The sequence below is a fragment of the Marmota flaviventris genome, chromosome 1 (genome assembly GCF_047511675.1).
Source record: "Marmota flaviventris isolate mMarFla1 chromosome 1, mMarFla1.hap1, whole genome shotgun sequence".
Classification (NCBI taxonomy): domain Eukaryota; kingdom Metazoa; phylum Chordata; class Mammalia; order Rodentia; family Sciuridae; genus Marmota; species Marmota flaviventris.
The window spans coordinates 191,615,793-191,637,474 of NC_092498.1; the positions used below are offsets into that span (position 1 = coordinate 191,615,793).

At 44.7% G+C, this 21,682-nt stretch overlaps 1 protein-coding gene across 1 annotated transcript in view; it reads left to right on the plus strand.

The window, feature by feature from the left end:
• The first annotated feature begins 6,065 nt into the window (after nucleotides 1-6,065).
• Gpd1l (glycerol-3-phosphate dehydrogenase 1 like) overlaps nucleotides 6,066-21,682 on the plus strand; it is a 54,183-nt gene continuing 38,566 nt past the window's right edge. The window contains exon 1 of the mRNA XM_027932435.3: nucleotides 6,066-6,285. Coding sequence (XP_027788236.1) covers nucleotides 6,239-6,285 — 47 coding nt within the window. The 5' untranslated portion in view covers nucleotides 6,066-6,238. The remainder of the gene's footprint in view (nucleotides 6,286-21,682) is intronic.

Genomic DNA, 21,682 nt, shown 5'->3' on the forward strand with positions numbered 1-21,682 from the left:
CAAATTAATTATTCAGAAAATATATTAATTAATCAAAATAAGGTCAATTACAGTAACATCAGATGAAATGACAATAGAGGATGAGAACACCGTAGTTTATGCTCTGAGTTGGAAAAAAATTGGCAGTACTCTGTCAGACATCGAAACAATTAAACAGAACAAGGCACAGTGGTGCACACCTGTAATCCCAGCAGTTTGAGAGGCTGAGGCAGGAGAATCATGAGTTCAAAGCCAGCCTCAGCAATTTAGCAAGGCCCCAGGCAACTCAGTGAGACCCTGTCTCTAGATAAAATACAAAAAGGGCTGGGGATAGGGCTCAGTGGCTAAGCATCCCTGGGTTCAATCCCTGATACCAAAACAAACAAACAAACAAACAAGAACAATTAAGCCTATTTTTAACCTATAAATCCCCAAGTCTGAGAGTTATTTTTATTTTTATTTTTTTGAGAGTTATTTTGAAAATTGGTTTTGGCTGGGGGTGTAGCTCAGTAATAGAGCACTTTATGTAGCATGCTAGAGGCCCTGGGTTCCATCCCCAGCACTGCAAATAAATAAATAAATAAAGTATGATTTTTTTTTTCAACAAGCCAGTCTTAAATGAATGCATTGCCATTCCAGTTAAAGAAAGCAAAAGCATTGATTTGTCCCATCACTGGGATGTTGACATTTTGGGGGCAAGGGGCAGTAGCGGGGATTGAACCCAGGGGCACTCGCCCACTGAGCCACTCCCCCAGCCCTTTTTTGTATTTTATTTAGAGATGTGGGTCTCACTGAGTTGCTTAGTGCCTCACTTTTGCTGAGGCTGGCTTTGAACTCATCATCCTCCTGCCTCAGCCTCCTGAGCCGCTGGGATTACAGGGAGATGTTGACTTTGACCACTAGGTCCAAGTGGTGTCAGCCAGTTTCTTCATTGTAAAGTCACTCTCTATCCTTGGGGATGATTTGTGTGGAGGTTTTGAGGCTGGGTGAGTGTCCTCTCCCAGAGTCAGCTTCCACCACCTTTTCCAGCATCTGTTGATGACCTTCTGGTGCCAGCATTCCTCCTTATTTATTAGTTGGTATTCTACTGCAAGAAAGAGATTTCCCTTCCACCTCTGTTGTTCATTTATTTCTTTTTCTTTCTTTCTTTCCTTTTTTGTTCACTTATTTCTTCAAACCAGCATATATTCATAGACTTTCGTTTTATTCAAAGGGTTTTAAACCTGATACTATCGTTATTTATTTTGGTACTTGCTTCGACTTGGATTTGGCTAGTGGGAATCCTTCCCTTTTTCAGTCGCAGTAAGAAGGCCCTCATAAGACACAGAGTGTCGGGGCCTTGATCTTGGACACTTGATACTTCGCAGCTTCCAGAACTATGTGAAATAAGTTTCTTGTCTTTTCAAATTACCCAGCATCAGGTATTTGGTTATAGCAGCACAGACTATGATGACCATACTGTCTCAAGCTCCATTTATTTGCCTTCCATTTATATTTCTAACCAGGGAAAACTGAGTTTAATATGCCCTGTCCCCAAACTGAAATTTACCTCCTCTCTCCAGGATCAGCTGTAAAGGTCAGGCGAACGTCGGAGGAAAAGACCACCAAGAGACTGTCTCATGCAACAGCAAAGGGTTTATTGGGGGTCCAGCATGCTGGGGCTCCAAGCCTACCTCGAAGAGGTAAAGAGCAAAGAGCCCCGAGAACAGCTTGAGCGGAGCTTATATACATTCTTTGAAAAGGGCAGGGACTTCACATACAGCATAACAAATCACCTCACGCCACGGGAAAATCAAACAACAACTCTAAAACATGATTAGCACATTCACTGGCGGGAACAAGTTAGGTAGGGGTGATTGGTCAGTACAAAAGGGGTATTCGTTTGAACTGATTGGTTTAAGCCAAGAGGGGTGTACATGCTGAACTACATGGTTTCCCAACAGGTTATCAACTACCATAAACTACTGGGAGGGTTATCTGGCATCCCAGGTATTTCCCTGTCTCATGCTGATTGGTGGCTGCTAGGGGGCTGCTATGGATCCCCACCTAGCCTGACTGAGTCAGGGACACCTGGCGCAGCAGATCTCTCCTGTAGATAAACAACTTAGCAGGGTGGGAATGTGCCTAGGAGTGCTTTGTGGGTTTTTCCAAGGACAAAGGCCATGTCCCTTCCTTGGACAGCTTTGCTCTGAGATAGAGGCTGGCTTTTCACAGCAACAATCAGGACTGAGGCTAGCCCATACTAACACTTTTGTACAAACTTGAAAAATGACAGTTGGATCTGTCAGAAAACAGTCATCTGGAGCATACCCATCTTCAATATCCTCAGTGTGCATGGTGCCTACAACCATGTGTGGGGACTCCATCAGGTGCCTCCTTCCAGCTATCCTGAAGGATATATTGTGACCACTCCTACTTCCTGAATTCCTGTCTTCCTTTGGCAACTGTGATACCACACCACAAATTCTTGAGGCTGGGTGGGTGTCCTCTCCCAGAGCTTTGCTCCTTTCTCATTCCTTCAGGCTCTTCTTTAATATTTATTTCATTTCAGAGTCCTGTCTGCTTTGTCCTCCTTTGTTACTTAATTCATCTCTCTGAATGATGTCAATCACTTTCATTCAACATTTACTTGTGCCCTCTCTGTCAGGCATTGCTTTAGGCACTGACCACTTGCAATTTCTAAGTACACACCCCGCCCGATGAATTACAAATGTGTCCCTCCCGGGGTGATGTATACAACTGCCTCCTTGAACTTGACCTTGACCTTGGATACCTCCAACTTTAATTGTTGAGAACTGAGCTCATTATTCTCCTCTCCAGATCTATTCCTCTTCCTGGGTTTTCCTGTTCTAGCAAATCATGCACAAATAGTTGCCTGCACCTGTTTGTGCATGATTTGCACAAAGAAAGAAGTCTTATCTCTCTGCTTCCTACCTATGTCCAAGCTTCACTCACTCCTTCCCATCACTGTCCCTACCACTCCGGTCTCCACTGCAGTCTACACTGTTATCATCCTCTCTCTTATAGAAGGCTGCAGCAGGCTCCTACTTCTCACTGCCTCCTGGCCTTCTGCCCGGGCATTCATCCAGGGGACTCTTCCCATGACAAAAGGCTGATGATGTCCATCCAGCTCCCTATGGTTCCTTGGCTCTCAGAATTTAAGGGCTGGGGATGCAGCTCAGTGGTTGAGAGAATTTCCCTACTTCCCTTGTATGCACGAGGCCTTGGGTTCCATCTCCAGCGGTGCAAAAAGAAGAAGGAGGAAGAGAAAGAGAAGAAAAAGAAGAGGAAGAAGAAGAAGAAGGAGAAGAGGAGGAAGAGGAAGAGGAGAAAGAAGATGGAGGAGGAGGAGGAGGAGAAGAAGAAGAATTAAATTCTAATTCTTCACTATGGTTTATAAGGAGAATCATGATTAGGCATCTCTTTCTACTTCTCTGCTTTCATTTCTATCTCCTCCTTTCCTTCATTCTCTTTCACTCTTCCATTCTTCCCTCCCCACCTACTGAACTCCTTTTAGTTCCTTTAACATGTTCTCTTGTAGTCTCTGGACCTTACCTTGCCTCTGCTGGAACAGCCCCTTTGCTGCTCCTCTACCCCTTCACCTACAAACTGAGTTTATTATGACCTGCCCCCAAACTGTTATTCACCTCCTCTCTCCAGGATCAGCAACGCAACCACCGGGGCTGAGGCTAGCCCACACTAATGCTTTCATATGAACTTGGAAAAAATGGTACTATTGAAGCCAGATTTAAAGTTAGGTAGTCAGTGTAGTTAGGTAAATCGGGTCTAATATGGGTCTAATATCAGTGAAATCTAAAATGGAGGCCGTGCGGAGAATGACTCAGGGAAAACACAGGACAACTCATGGAATGTTAATGAAGTCCTGAAAAGGCCCTAGGCCAAAGTCCACCTCAAAGAAAGGTTAATGAACAGCCCCCAGCAAAAAGGTGCTGACTCAGAAGTCCTTCCTGACCAGATTACTTCTTTGGCCCACCTGTGTCCCACCCCTCGGTCCTTCCCACCTACATTCCATCACTGAAAGAACTATAAAAAGGGGAGACAACATCCCTTCCACGGATTCCACCTCTTGGGTCCCCTTCTTCCTCTGGGAGAAGTCTTTTCTGCTGTCCTTTAATAAACTTCTAATTTCTACTCTGACCTTGCCTCGGCGTGCTTCTTTGGTGTTATTCTTCAACATTGGGGAAGCAAGAACTTGTCACCGGTCAACAGCGGTAACATATTGGAGGTCCCATCTTTCCCATCATCTCTATATGTCTTTGCATTAGTGCAAATGATAGAAAACAAACTATCAGAAAGAAGTGGAGAGAATGCTCTGTCTCACCTGCTCCCTTTATTTTCTTAAACAAATAGCATAAACAACACACATAATTCTTTCCTTCCTTTTTTCTTCCTTTTGGTACTAGGGATTGAATTAGGGGCAGTCTACCACACAGCTATATTCCCAACCCTTTTTATTTTTTGAGACAAAGTCTCATTAAGTTGCTGAGGCTGGCCTTGAACTTGTAGTCCTCCTGCCTCAGTCTTCTGGCTGAGTCACAGAGTAAAGTAAAGATGAAAACAAAATGACAGTGAATCCTCTGGGCAACAAATAGACATAGTATTTTTATTTTTTTAATATTTTTTTTTAGTTATAGTTTGACACAATACCTTTATTTTATTTATTTATTTTTATGTGGTTCTGAGGATCAAACCCAGGGTCTCGCATGTGCTAGGCGAGCACTCTACCACTGAGCCACAACCCCAGCCCCAAGGCCGAGTATTTTCCTAGGTGCTGCAATATTAGTTTCTATAGCCAGTGTCTACTGATACTTTTATTCTTAAGTTTTCTATCTCTGTTGCTATTTTCAATTTCTCCTCTCTCTCTCTCTCTTTCTTTTTGTTTTAGGGTACCAGGGATTGAACTCAGGGGCACTCAGCCACTGAGTCACATCCTATCCCTATTTTGTATTTTATTAGAGACAGGGTCTCACTGAGTTGCTTAGCAATTCCCTAAATTGCTGAGGATGGCTTTGAACTCGCGATCCTCCTGCCTCTGCCTCCCTAGCCGCTGGGATTACAGGCATGCGCCACCTCGCTGGGCTGTCTTCAATCTCTTTTTGAACAGTAGTATGGGCTGGGCACAGTGGCCCGCATCTGTAATCCCAGCAACTCAGAGGCTGAGGATGATCCCAAGTGCACAGCCAGCCTCAGCAACTTAGGCCCTGTCTCAAACTAAAACATAAAAGGGTGTGTGTGTGTGTGTGTGTGTGTGTGTGTGTGTTTGTGGTTTCGTGGTTAAGCACCCCTGGGTTTAATCCAGAGTACCCCCTGCCCCATTTTTTTTTTTTTTGAGAGCCCACATCCCATCTCATCAGTCTGGGGTGGTGCCTAGTGTGGGGATTTGTTAAAGCTCTTGGATTTATTGCAGCAAAGGTTAAGAACCTCTGGTTTAAACTACTTGGTCCTCCTCTGACAGTGTTTAGCATTCTCATATAGGTGTAATTGTAATCTTTGGTCAGATTGAATAACATTCTATTTGTCAGGGAGGAGAGAAGTTTGGTTTCACCCACAAACAAGGACCAGTCAGGTCCTGGTAAAGCAATGAGGGGGCAAGTCCTGCCTCTAAAGTGGGTGAGGGGACTCCCCCACCCCCACCCAGCCAGCCAAGGACCTAGGGCCCCCGATAATCCAAGTTCGCTGAGAAGTTCAGGGGCATCTAAGTGTGCATTGTGTATACAAGTGAGGCAAAGGTGAGCACGTCGAGCTCTGGTCCATGTGGGTTAACCTTAGAGTCAACCTAAGAGTCTCTCTGGAGTCCAAATCGCAGAGTGGCAGCTGTTCCCGAGTAGGCAGAAAGGAGCGTGCAGGGGGTGCAGAGCAGCCTCCAGAGTTGGGCATGCAAGTCTCTGCGCCAAGACCCAGGTCTGCACGTGGCGCGGTGAGGGCAGCGGTTCTGGGGCACACAGTGGTCGGTGGTGTGGACTACAAGTCCCGACATGCCTCGGGCAGGGGTGCGCTTGCACAGGAGCGGGGCTAGGAGGCCAGGGCCAGGCGTGCGCAGTGGTTGTTGGGAGTGGCGGGGCGGGTCTTCCCCGGCTGTCATCTGTGGCCCCCGGCGCTCGGGCAGGGGTGGCCGTGTCTATTGGCGGAGAGGCAGGCAGGGCGGGTCGTCGCGAGCCGCTGCGGGCGAGGCTGAGCGGGTGGAGGCCGGCAGCCGGCCGGGGAGGCACAGTCTGGGCTGCTGCATACCGGTCTGGCCATGGCAGCGGCACCTCTGAAAGTGTGCATCGTGGGCTCGGGGAACTGGTGAGCGGAGGCGGGCTGGCGGCGCGGGCTCCGCCTCCAGGAAGCCCCTTTCCCTGGCGGTCTAGAGCTGCGCTCCCCGCAGCAGCGTGGGCACCGGGCACCGCGCGCGGGGAGGCGGGGTGGACGACCTCGGGGCCAGGCTGGGCACTGCGCGCCAGGGGAGGCCGCACCGAGGTCCTAGCCGGGGAATCTCTGGGCCCTCGTGCCCGCGGGGGCAACGCAGACCGAGGGCACCGCGCGCCCATGGGCACCTGTCCGCGCTTAGGTAGCCGCGCGGCGAGCGCACTGAAGCCACCTGCTCACCACGCCCTGATGTTTTGCGCAATCTTCTGAGGTCGTTCTCAATTCTCCCTACCGATCGCCTGGGTCGAGGAATTGAAGGAGGCCCAAGAATTAGTGTAGTTTTGATGTTGGGCAGACCGAAGCACAGAGGGCTTGCTATTCGGGTCTCTGGCGGGGCAAGCTCTGCCCATTAAGGTATGGTTCTCATCTCCGCTTCTGATAACGGCCAGTATCTTGGTAACGTGGTATCAGGAAGAAGATCCAAGTTCCAACGGGCCTTGTTTCCCCGGGGACCTTGAGAGTTCTTCTATGGGGAGATGTTTGCAAAGCTTTGCATTTCCAGGGCTTGATTTGACTTTAACCTTTATAAAGCACTATGTGCAAGGCGCTCTTGCACTTCACAGTGTCAGCTCCTTAGTAGCTCCCTTTATCGAACTCACATGGTGTGATTCTTTGGTGTGTTTGGGTGAATGCAGAGGAGCATGGGGAGGAAAGGAGGCAGAATATAGCCTTGGCATTTTCAAGCTCTTTATCTTTGCTTCACTTCTCTTCCCACTTCTGAGGGAGTGGTACAGAATCATTTGGAGTCACTGTGCCCTTTCCCTTTCAGTGCGTTTGTTTACCTGTGTTTCTGTGGCCTGACTCACATCCCGGTTCAGCCTTCTAGAAGTGCTGCAGGCATGGGCACATGGTATTTGGTCTCGGACTTACTTTTTTAATACAGAGAAAAATACTTCTCTGAAGAAACCTGAACCTGGTTTTCCACTTTTCCATCCCATCAAAGAATGAACTTTCTCTGAACCCCTATTGCTGATCTCTGTCCATGCACTGAAATGATTTAATTATTGGTCTCTACTCCTTCCTCCCCCACTTGAGATTGAACTCAGGGGTGTTCTCCCACAGAGCTACATCCCCGTTCCTATTTAATTATTTAGAGGCAGAATCTTGCTAAGTTGGGAGGCTGGCCTCAAACTTGAACGTGTGATCTTCCTACCTCAGCCTCCTGAGTAGCTAGGATTATAGGCCAGTGCCACCCAGCTTCACTGCCCAGCTCAAGGCTAACATCTACCTTAGTGCCCTCCAAAATGCTAAGTAAATGCTAAATCAATGTCTGAAAACTACTTATTTATTTATTTTATTTATTTTTGGTGCTGGAGATCAAGCCCAGGGCCTTGTGCATGCAAGGCAAGCACTCTACCAACTGAACTATATATCCCCAGCCCTGAAAACTATTTTTTAATTTTTATTTTTGGTGCTGGAGATAAACCCAGGGCCTATGCCATGCTAAGCACATACTGTACCTTTGAGTTATACCCCATCCCCCAAAGTAATTTTAAACCTCGTATTGTATTTGATTAGGAGCTCATTTACTTTTTTTTGTGTATGTGTTTGTATAGTGCTGGGGATCAAACCCACAGCTTCACACATAGTAGGCAAGCACTCTGATACCCCAGATCTTTATTTTTTGTATTTATTTTTTAGTTGTAGTTGGACACAACACCTTTATTTCACTTGTTTATTTTTGTATGTGGTGCTGAGGATTGAACCCAGGGTCTCCCAAGTGCGAGGCGAGTCGAGTGCTCTACCCCTGAGCCACAACCCCAGCCCCCACCCCAGACCTTTTTTTTTTGAGCCAGGGCATTGTTAAGTGGCTGAGGCTGGCCTTGAACTTGTGATCCTCCTGCCTCAGCCTCTTTACAGGAACTACAGTTTTTTTGTTTTTTTTTAATAAACTAAAAGGTACAATGAAACATCTCCCATCCACTTTTATCCCCCCAGGAACCTTCTGAAGGAAAATCAGTGTTGATCTCTTCTGACCTTTCTGGAGGAATTCTGTCAGACACAAGTGAATGTTTATATGTGTTCTTTTCTCCCTTTATTCTACAAATCAAGAGTACTGGGCACTTTTTTTTTCAACCAACAAGGGAAAGTTGTGCACGTTTCATGGAGTCAGTACCTATCCAGTGCAGAGCTTAATTCAGAGGTTTCAGCTTGACTTTGCCAATTTGGGTCTCAAGGTCACTTCAATAAGATGTCAGCTGCCCTGTTGGACATGCCACTGGAAAAGCACCCATTTAGCACATGTTCTTTTAAAATTAGTTTCCCCTCCTATAAAATTCCATGGATGACAGCCCTCTTTCCTAATTTAGAAGGTGCAGGTAAAAGTGGCACAGCTTTGCCATGCTGGATTTGAGCCCGAGTAGTGAAGCGAACCTCCTTACCCTCCACTGAGATTTGGCTGCAGGCCCCTGGCTTCTTCATTCTGATGTACTTGACTGTTTTCTTGGCCCACTCCAGCCTGGGGAAATGGACTAGAACTTGGCCAGTGACTCTGAAGCAGAGCAATTGAGAAATAAGCCCATAGTTAGGGCTGGGTGCCTGGCTTCATTAATCACAGGATCAGACAGGAACAGATGTTGGCATCTCTGCCATTGCCTTGGTTGGGTACAGAGCCACTCTAGTCCTAGAGAGAGGATCACAGCCTCCCCAGAGAAATTCAGGGACTTAGGAGCTGAGTTCAAGCCATAGAGCCCCCAAAGGGTACATGAAGTGTTCAGTTATGGTTCAGTAGATATTGGAGTGTTTTTCCCAAGTAGTTACTGTATTCTTTACAGCAATACACTAGACAGAGTCCCTGCCAGTAGGAAACTTACCTTCAGGGCTTGGAAGATAAGATCGAAAGAAATATAATGTGGAATGGAGATTTGTCACAAGGTTAAACGTTACATTTTAAATAGTATTTCTTAAAGAGTACATTTTTTTGAAGACCACTTGTACCTGGATTACCACTGAAATTAGATTTGCTGAATCATATTCCCTGAGGGTAGGAAGGATTTTTTTCCCTAAGGGACTTTAGCCTTTCATTAATAAAATATATCTCTAGAAGCTGGATTTACCCATCCAGATCTGGTCCCTATCTCAGGAACCTAAATGTTCCTTGAACAATATTTACCCTGGGGACTTTGAAGTAGATCCCGCTGCTTATATAAATAAAGGTGTTGTTACTTATAAGCTCATAGTTGAAAGGCAGCTGTAACTCACATGGAGCCTCCCCCAGGTCACCCGTCATCTGTGGCAGGGAATCCAGCTGGCTTGCCAAGGCCGTTCAACGAGGAAGGACCTGGGTGGGAAGGTAAAGCGAGTTGTGTAAGATGGCCTAGTCCTGTCCTTTGGTCAACCTTTTCCTCCAGATAATTCAGGGACAGAAGGCTGGTGTATCTGGCTGAGCCCTTTGGTCCCACCCATTGTGAGGGACAGGGAAGGGTCACTTAACATGCCTGACTTTCCATGCCCTGTCACTTGTAACTTGGCAAAAAACAAAAGCTTGGCAGATTCTTCCAAAGATGTTACAGTTTCTTTCTCAGCCCCTGTGAAGATCACCCAGACACAGGGCAAACCACGGTTCTAAAACTTAAACCTCAGTTATATTTACTGCCAAACCTCTGTAATGGGAGCATATGTCCAAAGACATAGCCCCAGCCTCTTTTGTAAGGCAGGGTCGCGCAGTAGGATGAGGGGCCCAGATTTCCACCCTAGTCCCCTATTTGGCAGCTTCAAGTCCTTGGCAAATGGCTCCTATGAATGATTGCTTATACTATTGGTACCTGCTGTCTAGGATTTTGTTTAGAATTGTTGCTAAAAGCAGAGAAGATCAGGGAGGAGATTAGGAAGAAGAAGGTTAGGGAAAAGAAGCTCAGGGAGGAGAAGGTTGGGAAAAAGAAAAAGAAACATGTATGTTTCAAAGCCACAAGAGATAGAGCCAACGCGTCAAGTGAAACCTTGTTACAGGATTACATGAGATGATCCAGGGAGAGTCAATGGTGGCTAGCGCTCAGTCAGTGTCCACTGCTGTTACCATTATTAGTTTCATCATTCTTGAGCCATCCCAACATGAAGTCACAAAATGGACCAGATTGGAATCTGGCCAAGTAGTACAGGCAGAGGCTGGGAAAGGGGACAAGAAGAGTGACTGCTACACAGCTGGAGGAGTTTCCCCAGGAGTGACCTTGTTTTCACATCAGCCCACAGCCTGACATCTTCCTCAGGCTGAAAGGTCAGGGCGAGTGCTGGCCCTCTTTGCACTGATGCTGGAAGCAGGACTTAACTCTGCTAGAACCTACAAAATGCACCACCTGAGCTCATCATTCACCTCTGCCATCCCTTTGCCTGTGCTATTCCATTTCTGCCATGATGCATGCTACCCAGAGATCTAAGAAACAGTCTGAGCAACTAATTTAGCTCCTCTGTGGTCAGAAGTAATTGCTTCCTTCCCTGTAAACAGGCCACACTGACACTCTTCTGCTTTGGTAGCTGGAGGGAGAGTTTGATGACAGGGTAGGTTAGAGCTGTGAGGATATTCAGGGTCCCCTCCTGGTCTGGGGCAGGAACATTCATACACATACAGCATAATTTAAAAAAGGAATTGATGAAGCCAGGCTGTGGTGGCAACTGTACAACTGTAATCCCAGCAACTCAGGAGGCCAAACCTGGAGGATCACAAGTTTGAGGCCAGACTCACAACTTGTCAAGACCCTGTCTCAAAATGAAAAACAGGGGATATAGCTCAGAGGTAAAGCAGCCCTGGGTTCAAACTCTAATACAAAAACAAACAAAAGAAGTGGCACTTAATGACCTGTTTCTATCACCTCCCCAACCTATTCTAACATAAAAATCACAAGGACTACTCTAGAAGTAGGAGTGGTCTGTTTTCTTAACCCCCTCATGTTTCTTCATTCTTCTCTTCCATTTCCTCCTCTCCGTTAACAGGAATCATAATAATTTTCTGTTTATCAGGTATGTAGATTACTTCATTTTAAACCTGGTAGATTAAAAACAGGTTAGAGGGCTGGGGATGTGGCTCAAGCGGTAGCGCGCTTGCCTGGCATGCGTGCGGCCCGGGTTCGATCCTCAGCACCACATACAAACAAAGATGTTGTGTCCGCCGAAAACTGAAAAATAAAAACACTAAAAATTAAAAAAAAAAAAAAAACAGGTTAGAAAAAACTTGCTCAAGGTCAACATTTAATAAGGTAAAGTTCAAATGCAAGGTCCTTCTTGCTCCAGAAACTCTGTTTCTATAAATTCCCGACATTTTCAGTGAGAGACATACTTAAACCTGAGGACAGATCTCCTTGTCATAAAAATGTTGAGCATCTACCTTTCTCATGTAAGTTTAATCTAACGAATATTCCATTTATGAGAAGTAAAACTGAATGAAGCCTTAAAATGGGTCAGTTTCCCTCCAAAGCAGGTACCCATTCTTCTGTAGATCACAAAAGATGATCATAGTTTATTTTGTGTGTGTGTGTGTGTGTGTGTGAGTGATGGTGGTACTGGGCATTGAACCCAGGGGTACTCTACCACTGAGCTACATCCCAGCCCTATTTATTTTTATTTTGAGACAGGGTCTCACTAATTTGTCCAAACTGTCCTTGAACTTACAATCAATCCTCCTGCCCCAGCCTCCTGAGTCACTGGGATTATAGGTGTGCCCCACCACCTGGGTTACTATTTATTTTTAAGGCAGTTGACTACCTCCTCCTCCTCCTCCTCCTCCTCCTCCTCCTCCTTCTCCTACTTCTTCCCCTCCTCTACCCCCTTCTCCTTCTTCTTTTCCTTCCTCCTTCTCTTTCTTCCTCCTTCTTTCTTCCTTCCTCTCTGTACTGGGGATTGACCCCCACAGAGCACTTAACCACTGCACCACATCTCCAGTCCTTTTTAATTTTTTTATTTTGAGGCGGTCCAGGTTGCTAATGCTGGCTTTGAGTTTGTGAACTCCTGCTCTAGCCTCTTGAGATTCTGGGATTACAGGCATGCAACACTACATGTGGCTGGTTTTTTGTTTGTTTGTTTGTTTAAATTTTGAATGAGGTTTATTGAGTGCTATTGTTTATTAACAATAAGATAATCATGAGTGAAACAGACATCAAAATGATATTTAGAAAGGTGAATGAACCACACACACAGAATAAAAAGTCTTGGTCCAAGTTATTCCAGAGGACTTGATATTTTTTCCAATAGGACAATTTATCCCGAGTTTATGAATAGAGAGGGGCATAACTGTTGGAAAAAAAAAAACTTTTTTTTTTTTTGGTACCTGGGATCGAACCCAGGGGTGCTTTACCACTGAGCCACATCCTCAGCCCTTTTTATTTTTTATTTTGAGACAGGGTATCACTAAAGTTGCTTCGAGGCATCACTAAATTGCTGAGGCTAGTCTTGAACTTGCAATCCTCCTGCCCCAGTCTCTGGAACTGCTGGGATTACAGGCAATGTGCCACGGTTCCTGGTTTAGAACAATCTTAACCTTTGAGTTAACCTCCGACTTTTACCTGTTTATCTCAGCAGCACCTGGGTGAGCCTCTTTTCTAAGACATATGCCTTTGGGTAGAAAAGTCATGTGTCCAATAAATAAAATCATCTCTTTGGGGGGTCCAGTGCTGTCCCAAAGTCTCTTGAAGTTGCAAGGGGGCAGAGGTTTCTGTGGTTAGTGCTGTCCAGGCCACCCTTCTCTCCCTTTCCTCCAGTGCTGGGAGCATAGAGTACTGAGTTTCGTGCTTGTAGGTCTCTTTGCTCCCACAGAGTTGTACTGGTAGCATTTTGCTGTCATTCAACTTTGGCTTGATTTTTTTCACAACTTGGAGCAGGGAACTGAATGAATTCTCGATTGCTGTCTACCATTCCAAAAGCCAGTGGCTTCCCACAGCAACCACTAATTAGCTCGTAATTCAGGTGGTCAACAATTCTGACTCACTAGCCAGGGAAGGATCTGGTCTAGGTTGGGCTCACTCATAATGGTCAGGGTCACAAATGGGTTAGCTGGAACCATTGGTCCTAGATGACCTCCATCATGTGTCTGGCAGTGGACAGGTTTCAGCCAGAATGACAGGAGCCACCGGGCCACCTACCTCATCCTTCAGCAGGCTAATTCTGGCTTCTCCAGGTGATGACTGGCTTTCACCAAGAGCAAGAACACTTTTTAAGCTTTTGTCACAATTAGGCCAGGTGCTTTCCCGGTCTTCATTTAGGAGATTCATGATACCACGAACTGACATACAATTTACACCATGACCCAGAACACTTCACATATTACAGGAAACATGTTTCACAATAACAGAGGTTCCTGAGGTGATGGACTATGATATTTTCAATTTTTTTCCTGTGTTTCTTTCATTTTTAGAACCTGCATAACCCAGTTTGAGAAATACTGTCTTAGGTAGAAAAATAGTTTCTTTCCCATCATCACAGCCAGAGTACCTTCCCAGCTGCATGGGTATGTCCCCCAGAAAATGGCATTCTCCACATTTGATTGTTTCTGCCTGGTTTTCCCAGGGTTGAGAAGAGGAAGTGGTTTGCATGGGTTACAAGCAAAAAGAACCAAAGGCCCCTAGAATTTGTTTCTCCATCCCTGGAAAGCTCTGACCTAACGGCTTGATCAGTGGCTATCTGTACAGAAATATCCCCAGATGAAATGAGTCATTCACTTAGCTACCTCCAGCGTGATGGGAAAGTATCCTCAAGCATCTAGAGCCTTTTGTCTAAGATTATCTGAACCTTTGTACTTGGGTTTCTTTAGTGGATTTGCCCATTGGTAGGAAATATCTTGCATAGACTAGTCTCCTTGGTTCTTACCCTTGTAGGTTGTTGACAAATACTAATATAAATTTTAGAAATCATTATGGATAAGTTTGCATTATCATATAGGCAAGTAACCATGCTTTTATATTCTACCTGGAACAATGGTTCACATTTGTACTGGTCTAATTTTTTTTTTTTTTTTTTTGATACCAGGGATTGAGCCCAGGGGTGCTTTACCACTGAGCTACATCTCAGCCCTTTTTACTTTTTATTTTGAGACACTAAGTTGCTCAGGCTGCCCTTGAACTTGCTATCTTCCTGCCTCAGCCTCCTGATTGACGGGGATTACAGGTGTGCATCACCATACCCGGCTTACTATTTATTTTTTTTAAGGCATCTGATCTTATTTTTTTTTTAGACAAATTCTCGTTAAGTTGTTGAGGGTCTTACTGAGTTGCTGAGACTGATGGAGAGCTTAGGATCCTCCTATGTCAGCTTCCCCAGTCGCTAGGACTGCAGGCATGCTCTTACACCCAATTTAAATAATAAATCTTAAGGTAACCTGCTTATAATGAACTCCTGTGAGTTGGGGTAACTTGATGGTGTTCTTCAGAGCCAAGACCAGCAATGATGGCACTTAAGATTTCAGGACTTCCAATCTCTGTGTATTTCATCTCAAGTGCTGGCTGTAGTTGGTGAGTGGTGGCCACATAGATTTCTGTGTGGAGAAGAATTCTCAGAGAGCAGCTTTGGCAAGCTGGAATCTCATGATGAGCAAGCTTAGAGGTGGACTTGGGGTGGGGATGGGCTGCATCTATGCTAAATTGGCTTGGACAAATTTACTACTACCAAAATTTTTACTACTAACATTTAATAACACTTGGGTTAAATTACTTTTACCCAAGTAGAACCCATCTGGAGACTCTAACACAGCTAGTTCAAACTTAGCTTTGGCCCACAGTGGTGCAAGTGTCAGACTCAGTGATCAGGATGTTGAGCCCTTTCCATTGGCCGGGAGTTCCAACCTCTTTGTGTATTATCTAAGTTAATGCTCACTGTAGTGGGTATTGTTTCCATCCTTGTATAGATGAGGATTTTGATGCATGCAGAGGTCATGTCCAGGACTTACGGCTACCAAGTGGTGGAGTAGTTGAAACTTCTCTGCCCTTCTTTTCCTACTTGAAATGTGACTGCTGGGACTAAACTTAAATGTTAATTATGAAAATTAATATTCAAATTAAAAGTTTCAATAATCCATGTAGCTAATACATTGGACCACAGAGCTCCACACACTGCTTTTCTCCTTGATTTTACATTTAACTATCCTGAAGATCTTTCCATATCTGTACACAGAGAACATCTCATTCTTTTTTTTTTTTTTTTTTTTTCTGTGCTGGAGATTGAACCCAGAGCCTCCTGTATGCTAGGAAAGTGTTCTACCCTACGTCTACAGCCCTTTTAAAAAATTTTTAATTTTGAGAGAGGGTTTTGCCAAGTTGCCCAGTTTGACCTTGAACTTTAGATCCTCCTGCTTCAGCATCCTGAGTAGCTGGAGTTACAGGTGTGCACCACTTGCCTGGCTCTCATTCTCTTTTATAGTTGTATTATATTCCCAGGTATGGCAACTCCTTTGTTTAACCAGTCTCCTGATTTGGACATTTGGGTATTGTTTTTAACAGTTCTGCAGTGAATCACCTTATACTCTTATATCTGTAAAGATAGCGGTAAGAGCCAGAACTATTAGAAACACCTGAAAAATCATTTAATGTGGTGGTATCTTATTTAATTTTTTGCTTTGAAATAAGCAAGTATTAGGAAGGTAGAGGGAGGCATCCTAGCTGCAGAGGGATTAGAAATATATGCAGAAAAGAGGTTGATTTGCTCTAGATTACCCAGCACATCTGGAATAGGGCTCAGGTTTAAAAACTGAGGTTTTTGCATCACTGAAACTCCAGTGTGTGCTTGGAAACAGTTTCTAGTGATTCTCTGAGGGCAGGGGCATGCAGTCTGTCATCCGGTTATTGTGTCAACAGGGAGCAGGTGCCAGGTGGCTGTTAGAATTTACACTGTATGGTTCTTTTCCTTGATCAATAGATGGGCCTGCAGACTGTGCTTATCCACAAACCTTGGGCAAAGCTGTAGAATCTGCTTGTCTAGAGCCCTGGAGGCAAGGTGATTCTCTGCCATCCATGCTTAAGAGTGGGACCCTAGAGCCAGTTCATGAGACCATGACTTAGATTTTTCCCACGGTGCTGTGGGTTGCTCTTGGTGGTGGTGGTGGGGGGAGTCTCAGGCTACCTGTGCCTGTGGTTCTAATATGAATTCACTGACAATTGCAATGTCTTGGATGACCATTTTCTCCATGGTATGTGGAGTTGATAGCATGGCTGAACAGGTCATGGTAGGTGTTTTATTTTTTATTTTTATTTATTTATTTTTTTTAGAGAGAGAGAGAGAGAGAAGAGAATTTCAATATTTATTTTTTAGTTTTCGGCGGACACAACATCTTTGTTTGTATGTGGTGCTGAGGATCGAACCCGGGCCGCACGCATGCCAGGCGAGCGCGCTACCGCTTGAGCCACATCCCCAGCCCTATGGTAGGTGTTTTAGAACAAGCTGATCGAGGTATGGCCCATCCAAAAGTGCTCTGAAGGAAACATGGAAATAAATATTTGCTAAAGTGAGACTTAGAAGGTATCTGGATTTCAATGCCTCCTCTAGCTTGCATTTTTTTTTTTTTTTTGGATTGGCTAACAGACCTTGGGACCTGCTGAAACTCATCTGCTTTGGATTGGGACAGGGTGGGGGTGGGGGGTTCTGTTAAAACATCCAAAAGACAAGAATGACTTATAATTACCATGTTAGCAAACTTCAGTGATACCTGTCTATATTGGAAAAGTAAAGAAAAGTGAGAAGATAACTTTGGCTTGTATCAGGTACAAGCAGGAAGGTGATATCACGAACAGGAAGGTGATATGCTCCCTCCGCACTTCTCCAACTTTAATATGCATGTGGGTCTCTTGAAGATGGGGCTGTGGTACAGATTCTGAAGTGGCAGATCTTTTTTTTTTTCTTATTTAATTTTTTGCTTTGTAATAAGCAAGTATTAGGAAGGTATTATGGATAAATTATGGATAATATGGGGTGATGGACTCTGTCTGATATTTTAAATTGGACCCAGGGAGATTGAACCCAGAAGTACTTAACCACTGAGCCACATCCCTAGCCGGTTTTATTTATTTATTTTTTTGAGACAGGTTCTCGCTTAGTGGCTAAGTCTGGCCTCAAACTTGAGATCCTCCTGTCTCAGCCTCTGGGTTTAAAGGCATGTAACACCATGTCCTCCAAAGGGGCAGATCTTGAGTGACATTTCTAACAATCTCCTAGAGATGCTTTTGCTGTTAGTCCATGAACTACACTTTGAGTTAGAGCCTCACTACAGACCAGATTCTATGCTAGTTCTTCTTTTTTTTTTTTTTAAATATTTATTTTCTTTAGTTTTCAGCGGACACAACATCTTTGTTTGTATGTGGTGCTGAGGATCGAACCCGGGCCGCACACATGCCAGGCGAGCGCACTACCACTTGAGCCACATCCCCAGCCCCTCTATGCTAGTTCTTGTGTGTTTTCTTGAAGTCCCTTTAATGTGGGTTTTTAAATTGTGGTATACACAATATAAAATTTCCCATCTTAACTGTGCTTTGAGTGTCTAGTTCAGTACGTTCACACTGTTACACAATCCACCTGTAGAACTCTCCTCATCTTGCAGAACTAAAACTGGATATTCATTAAACAACAGTTCCTCCTGCCACTCTCCCTCCATCACTGGGCAGCTGCCCTGAAACTTTGTCCTTGTGATTTGACCATTCGAGTACTCAAATAAACGGTCTTGTAAGTAGAATCCTTAAATTAAATTCCTTGCTCTTCTGTGTCTGGCTTATCTCACTTAGCATAATGTATTCATGGCTCATATATATTTAGCATGTGTCACAATTTCCTTTTTAAGATTGAATAATGTGCCATTGTATACACCATATATGCCACATTTTGTCTGTCCATTTATCAGTTGATGGACACTTACTTGGATTGCTTCTACCTTTTGGCTGTTGTGAATAATTCTGCCATGAACATGGTATCAAATATCTGAGTATCTGCTTTCAGTTCTCTTGAGGCTATTCCCAGAAGTAGGAGGACTGTGTAATATGGTGATTCTATTTTTAATTTTTTTTTTTTTAATGTACTGGGGATTGAACCCAGGGGTGCTTAACAATTGAACCACATCCCTAACACCCCCCCCCCCTTTTTTTTTTGTATTTTATTTAGAGACAGGGTCTCTCTGAGTTGGTTAGGGCCTTGCTAAGTTGCTGAGGCTGACTTCGAGCTTGGTATCCTCCTGCCTCAGCCTCCTGAGCAGCTGGGATTACAGGAATGTGCCACTGCGTCCAGCCCTATTTTTAATCTTTTGAGGATTTATCATGCGGTTGCCCATGGCAGCTGCAACACTGCACAGTTGTATCAACAGTGAAGTGCATGAGGATTCCGATTTTTCCACATCCTCATCCAAACTTGTTTTTTCTATTTTTGATAGTAGCCAGTCGAATGAGTCGGAGGTGATGTATTTATTAATTGCAAATAATCACATGGCTTGTACAATTTCGTGTCTTGCTTTTTTTGCTAAATGTATCTTTCTATGGGAAGCATTTTCCTCTGCAGTTTGAATTTTGGTAGATAGAAGGCCTTCTTTTTTTGTCTCCCTGCTTTTCTGTCAGTGAAGTTGTTCATTGATCTTTTTTTCTCTGTGGTTTCTTCTTTTGATTCCAAGCTTAGAAAGCTTCCCTATCTGGAGATCAAATAAACATTCCCCAAGCCGAACCTATTTTTAATATTTCATTTTTTTTACATTTGCATCGTAGACTCTGGCATTTGATTGTACTTTAAAAGCCCTTTAACTATAAAGAATTACACAAAATGTTAACAGTGGTTCTGCCTTGGTGGTGAGGTTATTCATAATTCTTTTTTCTTCTTTCATGCATTGCTCATAGGAGTGAAAGAGTAGATGTTACTTAAACCAAAATTGACCACCCTCTTGCCTAGGGAACCATCCCTCAGATCAGCTCCTGGAGAGACAAAGGCATGGAATGTGTGAGCCCTTACTGACTCACCTCCCCGGACCTTTATTTCCTGTTTAGTGAAAGGAGAGTCCTTTCTGCCTCAAAAGATTCTGCACCCCTGAAAGTGCATGGGCCACCCAAATTTCTTTCTCTTGTTTTGTACTGGGGATTGAATTAGGGGTGCTCTATCACTGAGTTACATCCACAGCCCTTTTAAAATTTTTTTTCAGTTGAGAGTCTCCCTAAGCTGCCTAGTGCTTTGCTAAGTTGCTGAGGTTGGTCTCAAACTTGCAGTCTTCCTGTCTCAGCCTCCAGAGTTGCTGGGATCTCCATGCCCCGCTAGGCCACTGAAATTCTATTGAGTTTTGTCTGACTGGATAAGAGGCCATTCTTTGGCTAATGAGTGGATCCTCAGCCTGATTGAAATATACCCCCCCACACTTTTCTTTAACATTTTTTTTTAGTTGTAGATGGACACAATACCTTTATTTAGTAATTTTTTATATGGTGCTGGGGATGCAACCCAGTGCCTCACGCATGCTAGGCAAGCACTCTGCTACTGAGCCACAACCCCAGCCCCTGAAATATACCTTTTTAGGAGTGGGAGGGAAGAATAAGGACAGAGTGAATGGCCAAGGGGTCAGCTGGGGCTTTGTCAAGCTGGAGATTAGGGCCTGGTGTCCTTGTAGTTGGGACCCAGGGTGGAAGAGGGAAGCAATGGAGACCCACTTTGGGGTGTGAATCTCTTCTTCCGTGAATCACCTGTGTGGTCTCCTTGCTCCCTTTTCTTCAGGGCAGGGGGAGTAATAACAGTACCTGCCTCAGCGGTGGTGAGGTGTGAAACAGATAATGTGGATAGATGGGTAAAGTGGTGGGGTACTCACCACTATGCTAACAGAACAGCTGGGTGAAGTGTTTGGAATAGTGTGTGATCCCTAGTGGATGCCTGGTCAATGCTGTGTCTGCCCACCCTGTCCCTTTCTCACCTCTTACCAGCTCCTTGCCCTTTCCTTCACCTCCCTCTCCCTCCTCTTGCAATCCCACCTGCTCTTTCCCTCTCTGTTTCCTTCCTCCTGCCTGTCCTTCCCTGTCCCCCTCTGCTCTGACTCCTCCTCCCTCCTAGGATCCTTAACCTTCCCTTTCTCCTTCCGATGGCTCCTCCTTCTATTCCTTCCTTTCTGCCCCTCCCCCTTCCCCTCCACCCTGGAGGAGTTGGCTCTAGGTGAAAGCAACTGCTGTTGTTTGTCACAGCAGAAGATAAGCCCCAGCCTTCTCCTGCTGCAACCTTTGCTCTGGCCTCCCCAGGTGAGGCCCACCTTCAGAGTTCAGCCCTAGCTGCAATCTCTCCCAGCTTCCTCTGAATGGCCTGACAAGTGTCACCATGTCACCCACTTTTGGCCACATTGGTCACTGTGCTGGAACATCATCAATCTCCATTTATCAGTCTCCAAGCTCCCTGAGGGCGGAGACTTGTCTGCTTTTCTTCCCTTGTATTCCTGAGCCTTCAGGGTATCCAGACTGCATCAATAAATGACTCTACTTTACATCAGGGCAAATATGAATTAGGAAGTGTGGACTTTGGAAACAGAGTCCAGAGTCTGTAGGGAGACAGCATGACTTTGGGTAATTTATTATTGCTTTCTGAGCCTCAGTTTCTTCATCTGTAAAATAGGCAAGATGTTCACTTCCTTTGTGGATTGTGATAAAGAAGAAATGATTTTTTTTTAAATTAATTTGCAACACTAGGGATTGGACCCAGGGGTCCTCTGCCACTGAGCTATATCCACAGCCATTTTTTTTTTTTTTTTAATTTTGAGATAGGGTCTCACTAAATTTTTCCAAGCTGGCCTTGATCTTGTGATCCTTCTGCCTCAGACTTCTGAATTGCTGGGATGACAGGCATGCACTATCATGCCTAGCTGAAATAAAATCTTATATCAAATACACACTTTTGTAAGATGCTTTTAAGTTTCATTTGCATAGCATTATAGAAGTTATGAGTTAGGGTATACGTTGGGGCTTGAGGTAATTCATGATGTCATAGGTAATGTGGTTTCATGGCTCTGTGTAAAGACCCAGGACTGGCCATAAGCAGACTTGAGTCTTTTTTTTTAAATATTTTTATTAGTTATTAATGGACCTTTGTCTATATGCGGTGCTGAGAATTGAACCCAGTGCCTCACACATACTAGGCAAGTGTTCTACCACTGAGCCACAACCCCAGCCCCAGACTTGAGTCTTTTGTAGTTCTGCTACTTCCTGGCTACTGATCTTTGCTCCAGAGGCCTTCCTACAAGGCTTTTCCACCCTTTCCCCAGGTAAGGCCCACCTGGGGGCAACACCTGCTTACGTGATATGAGGCAAGATCAGAGTAAGTGGGTTCAGTTGGAATAAACTTCCATAATGTTATTTGCTTAATATATACT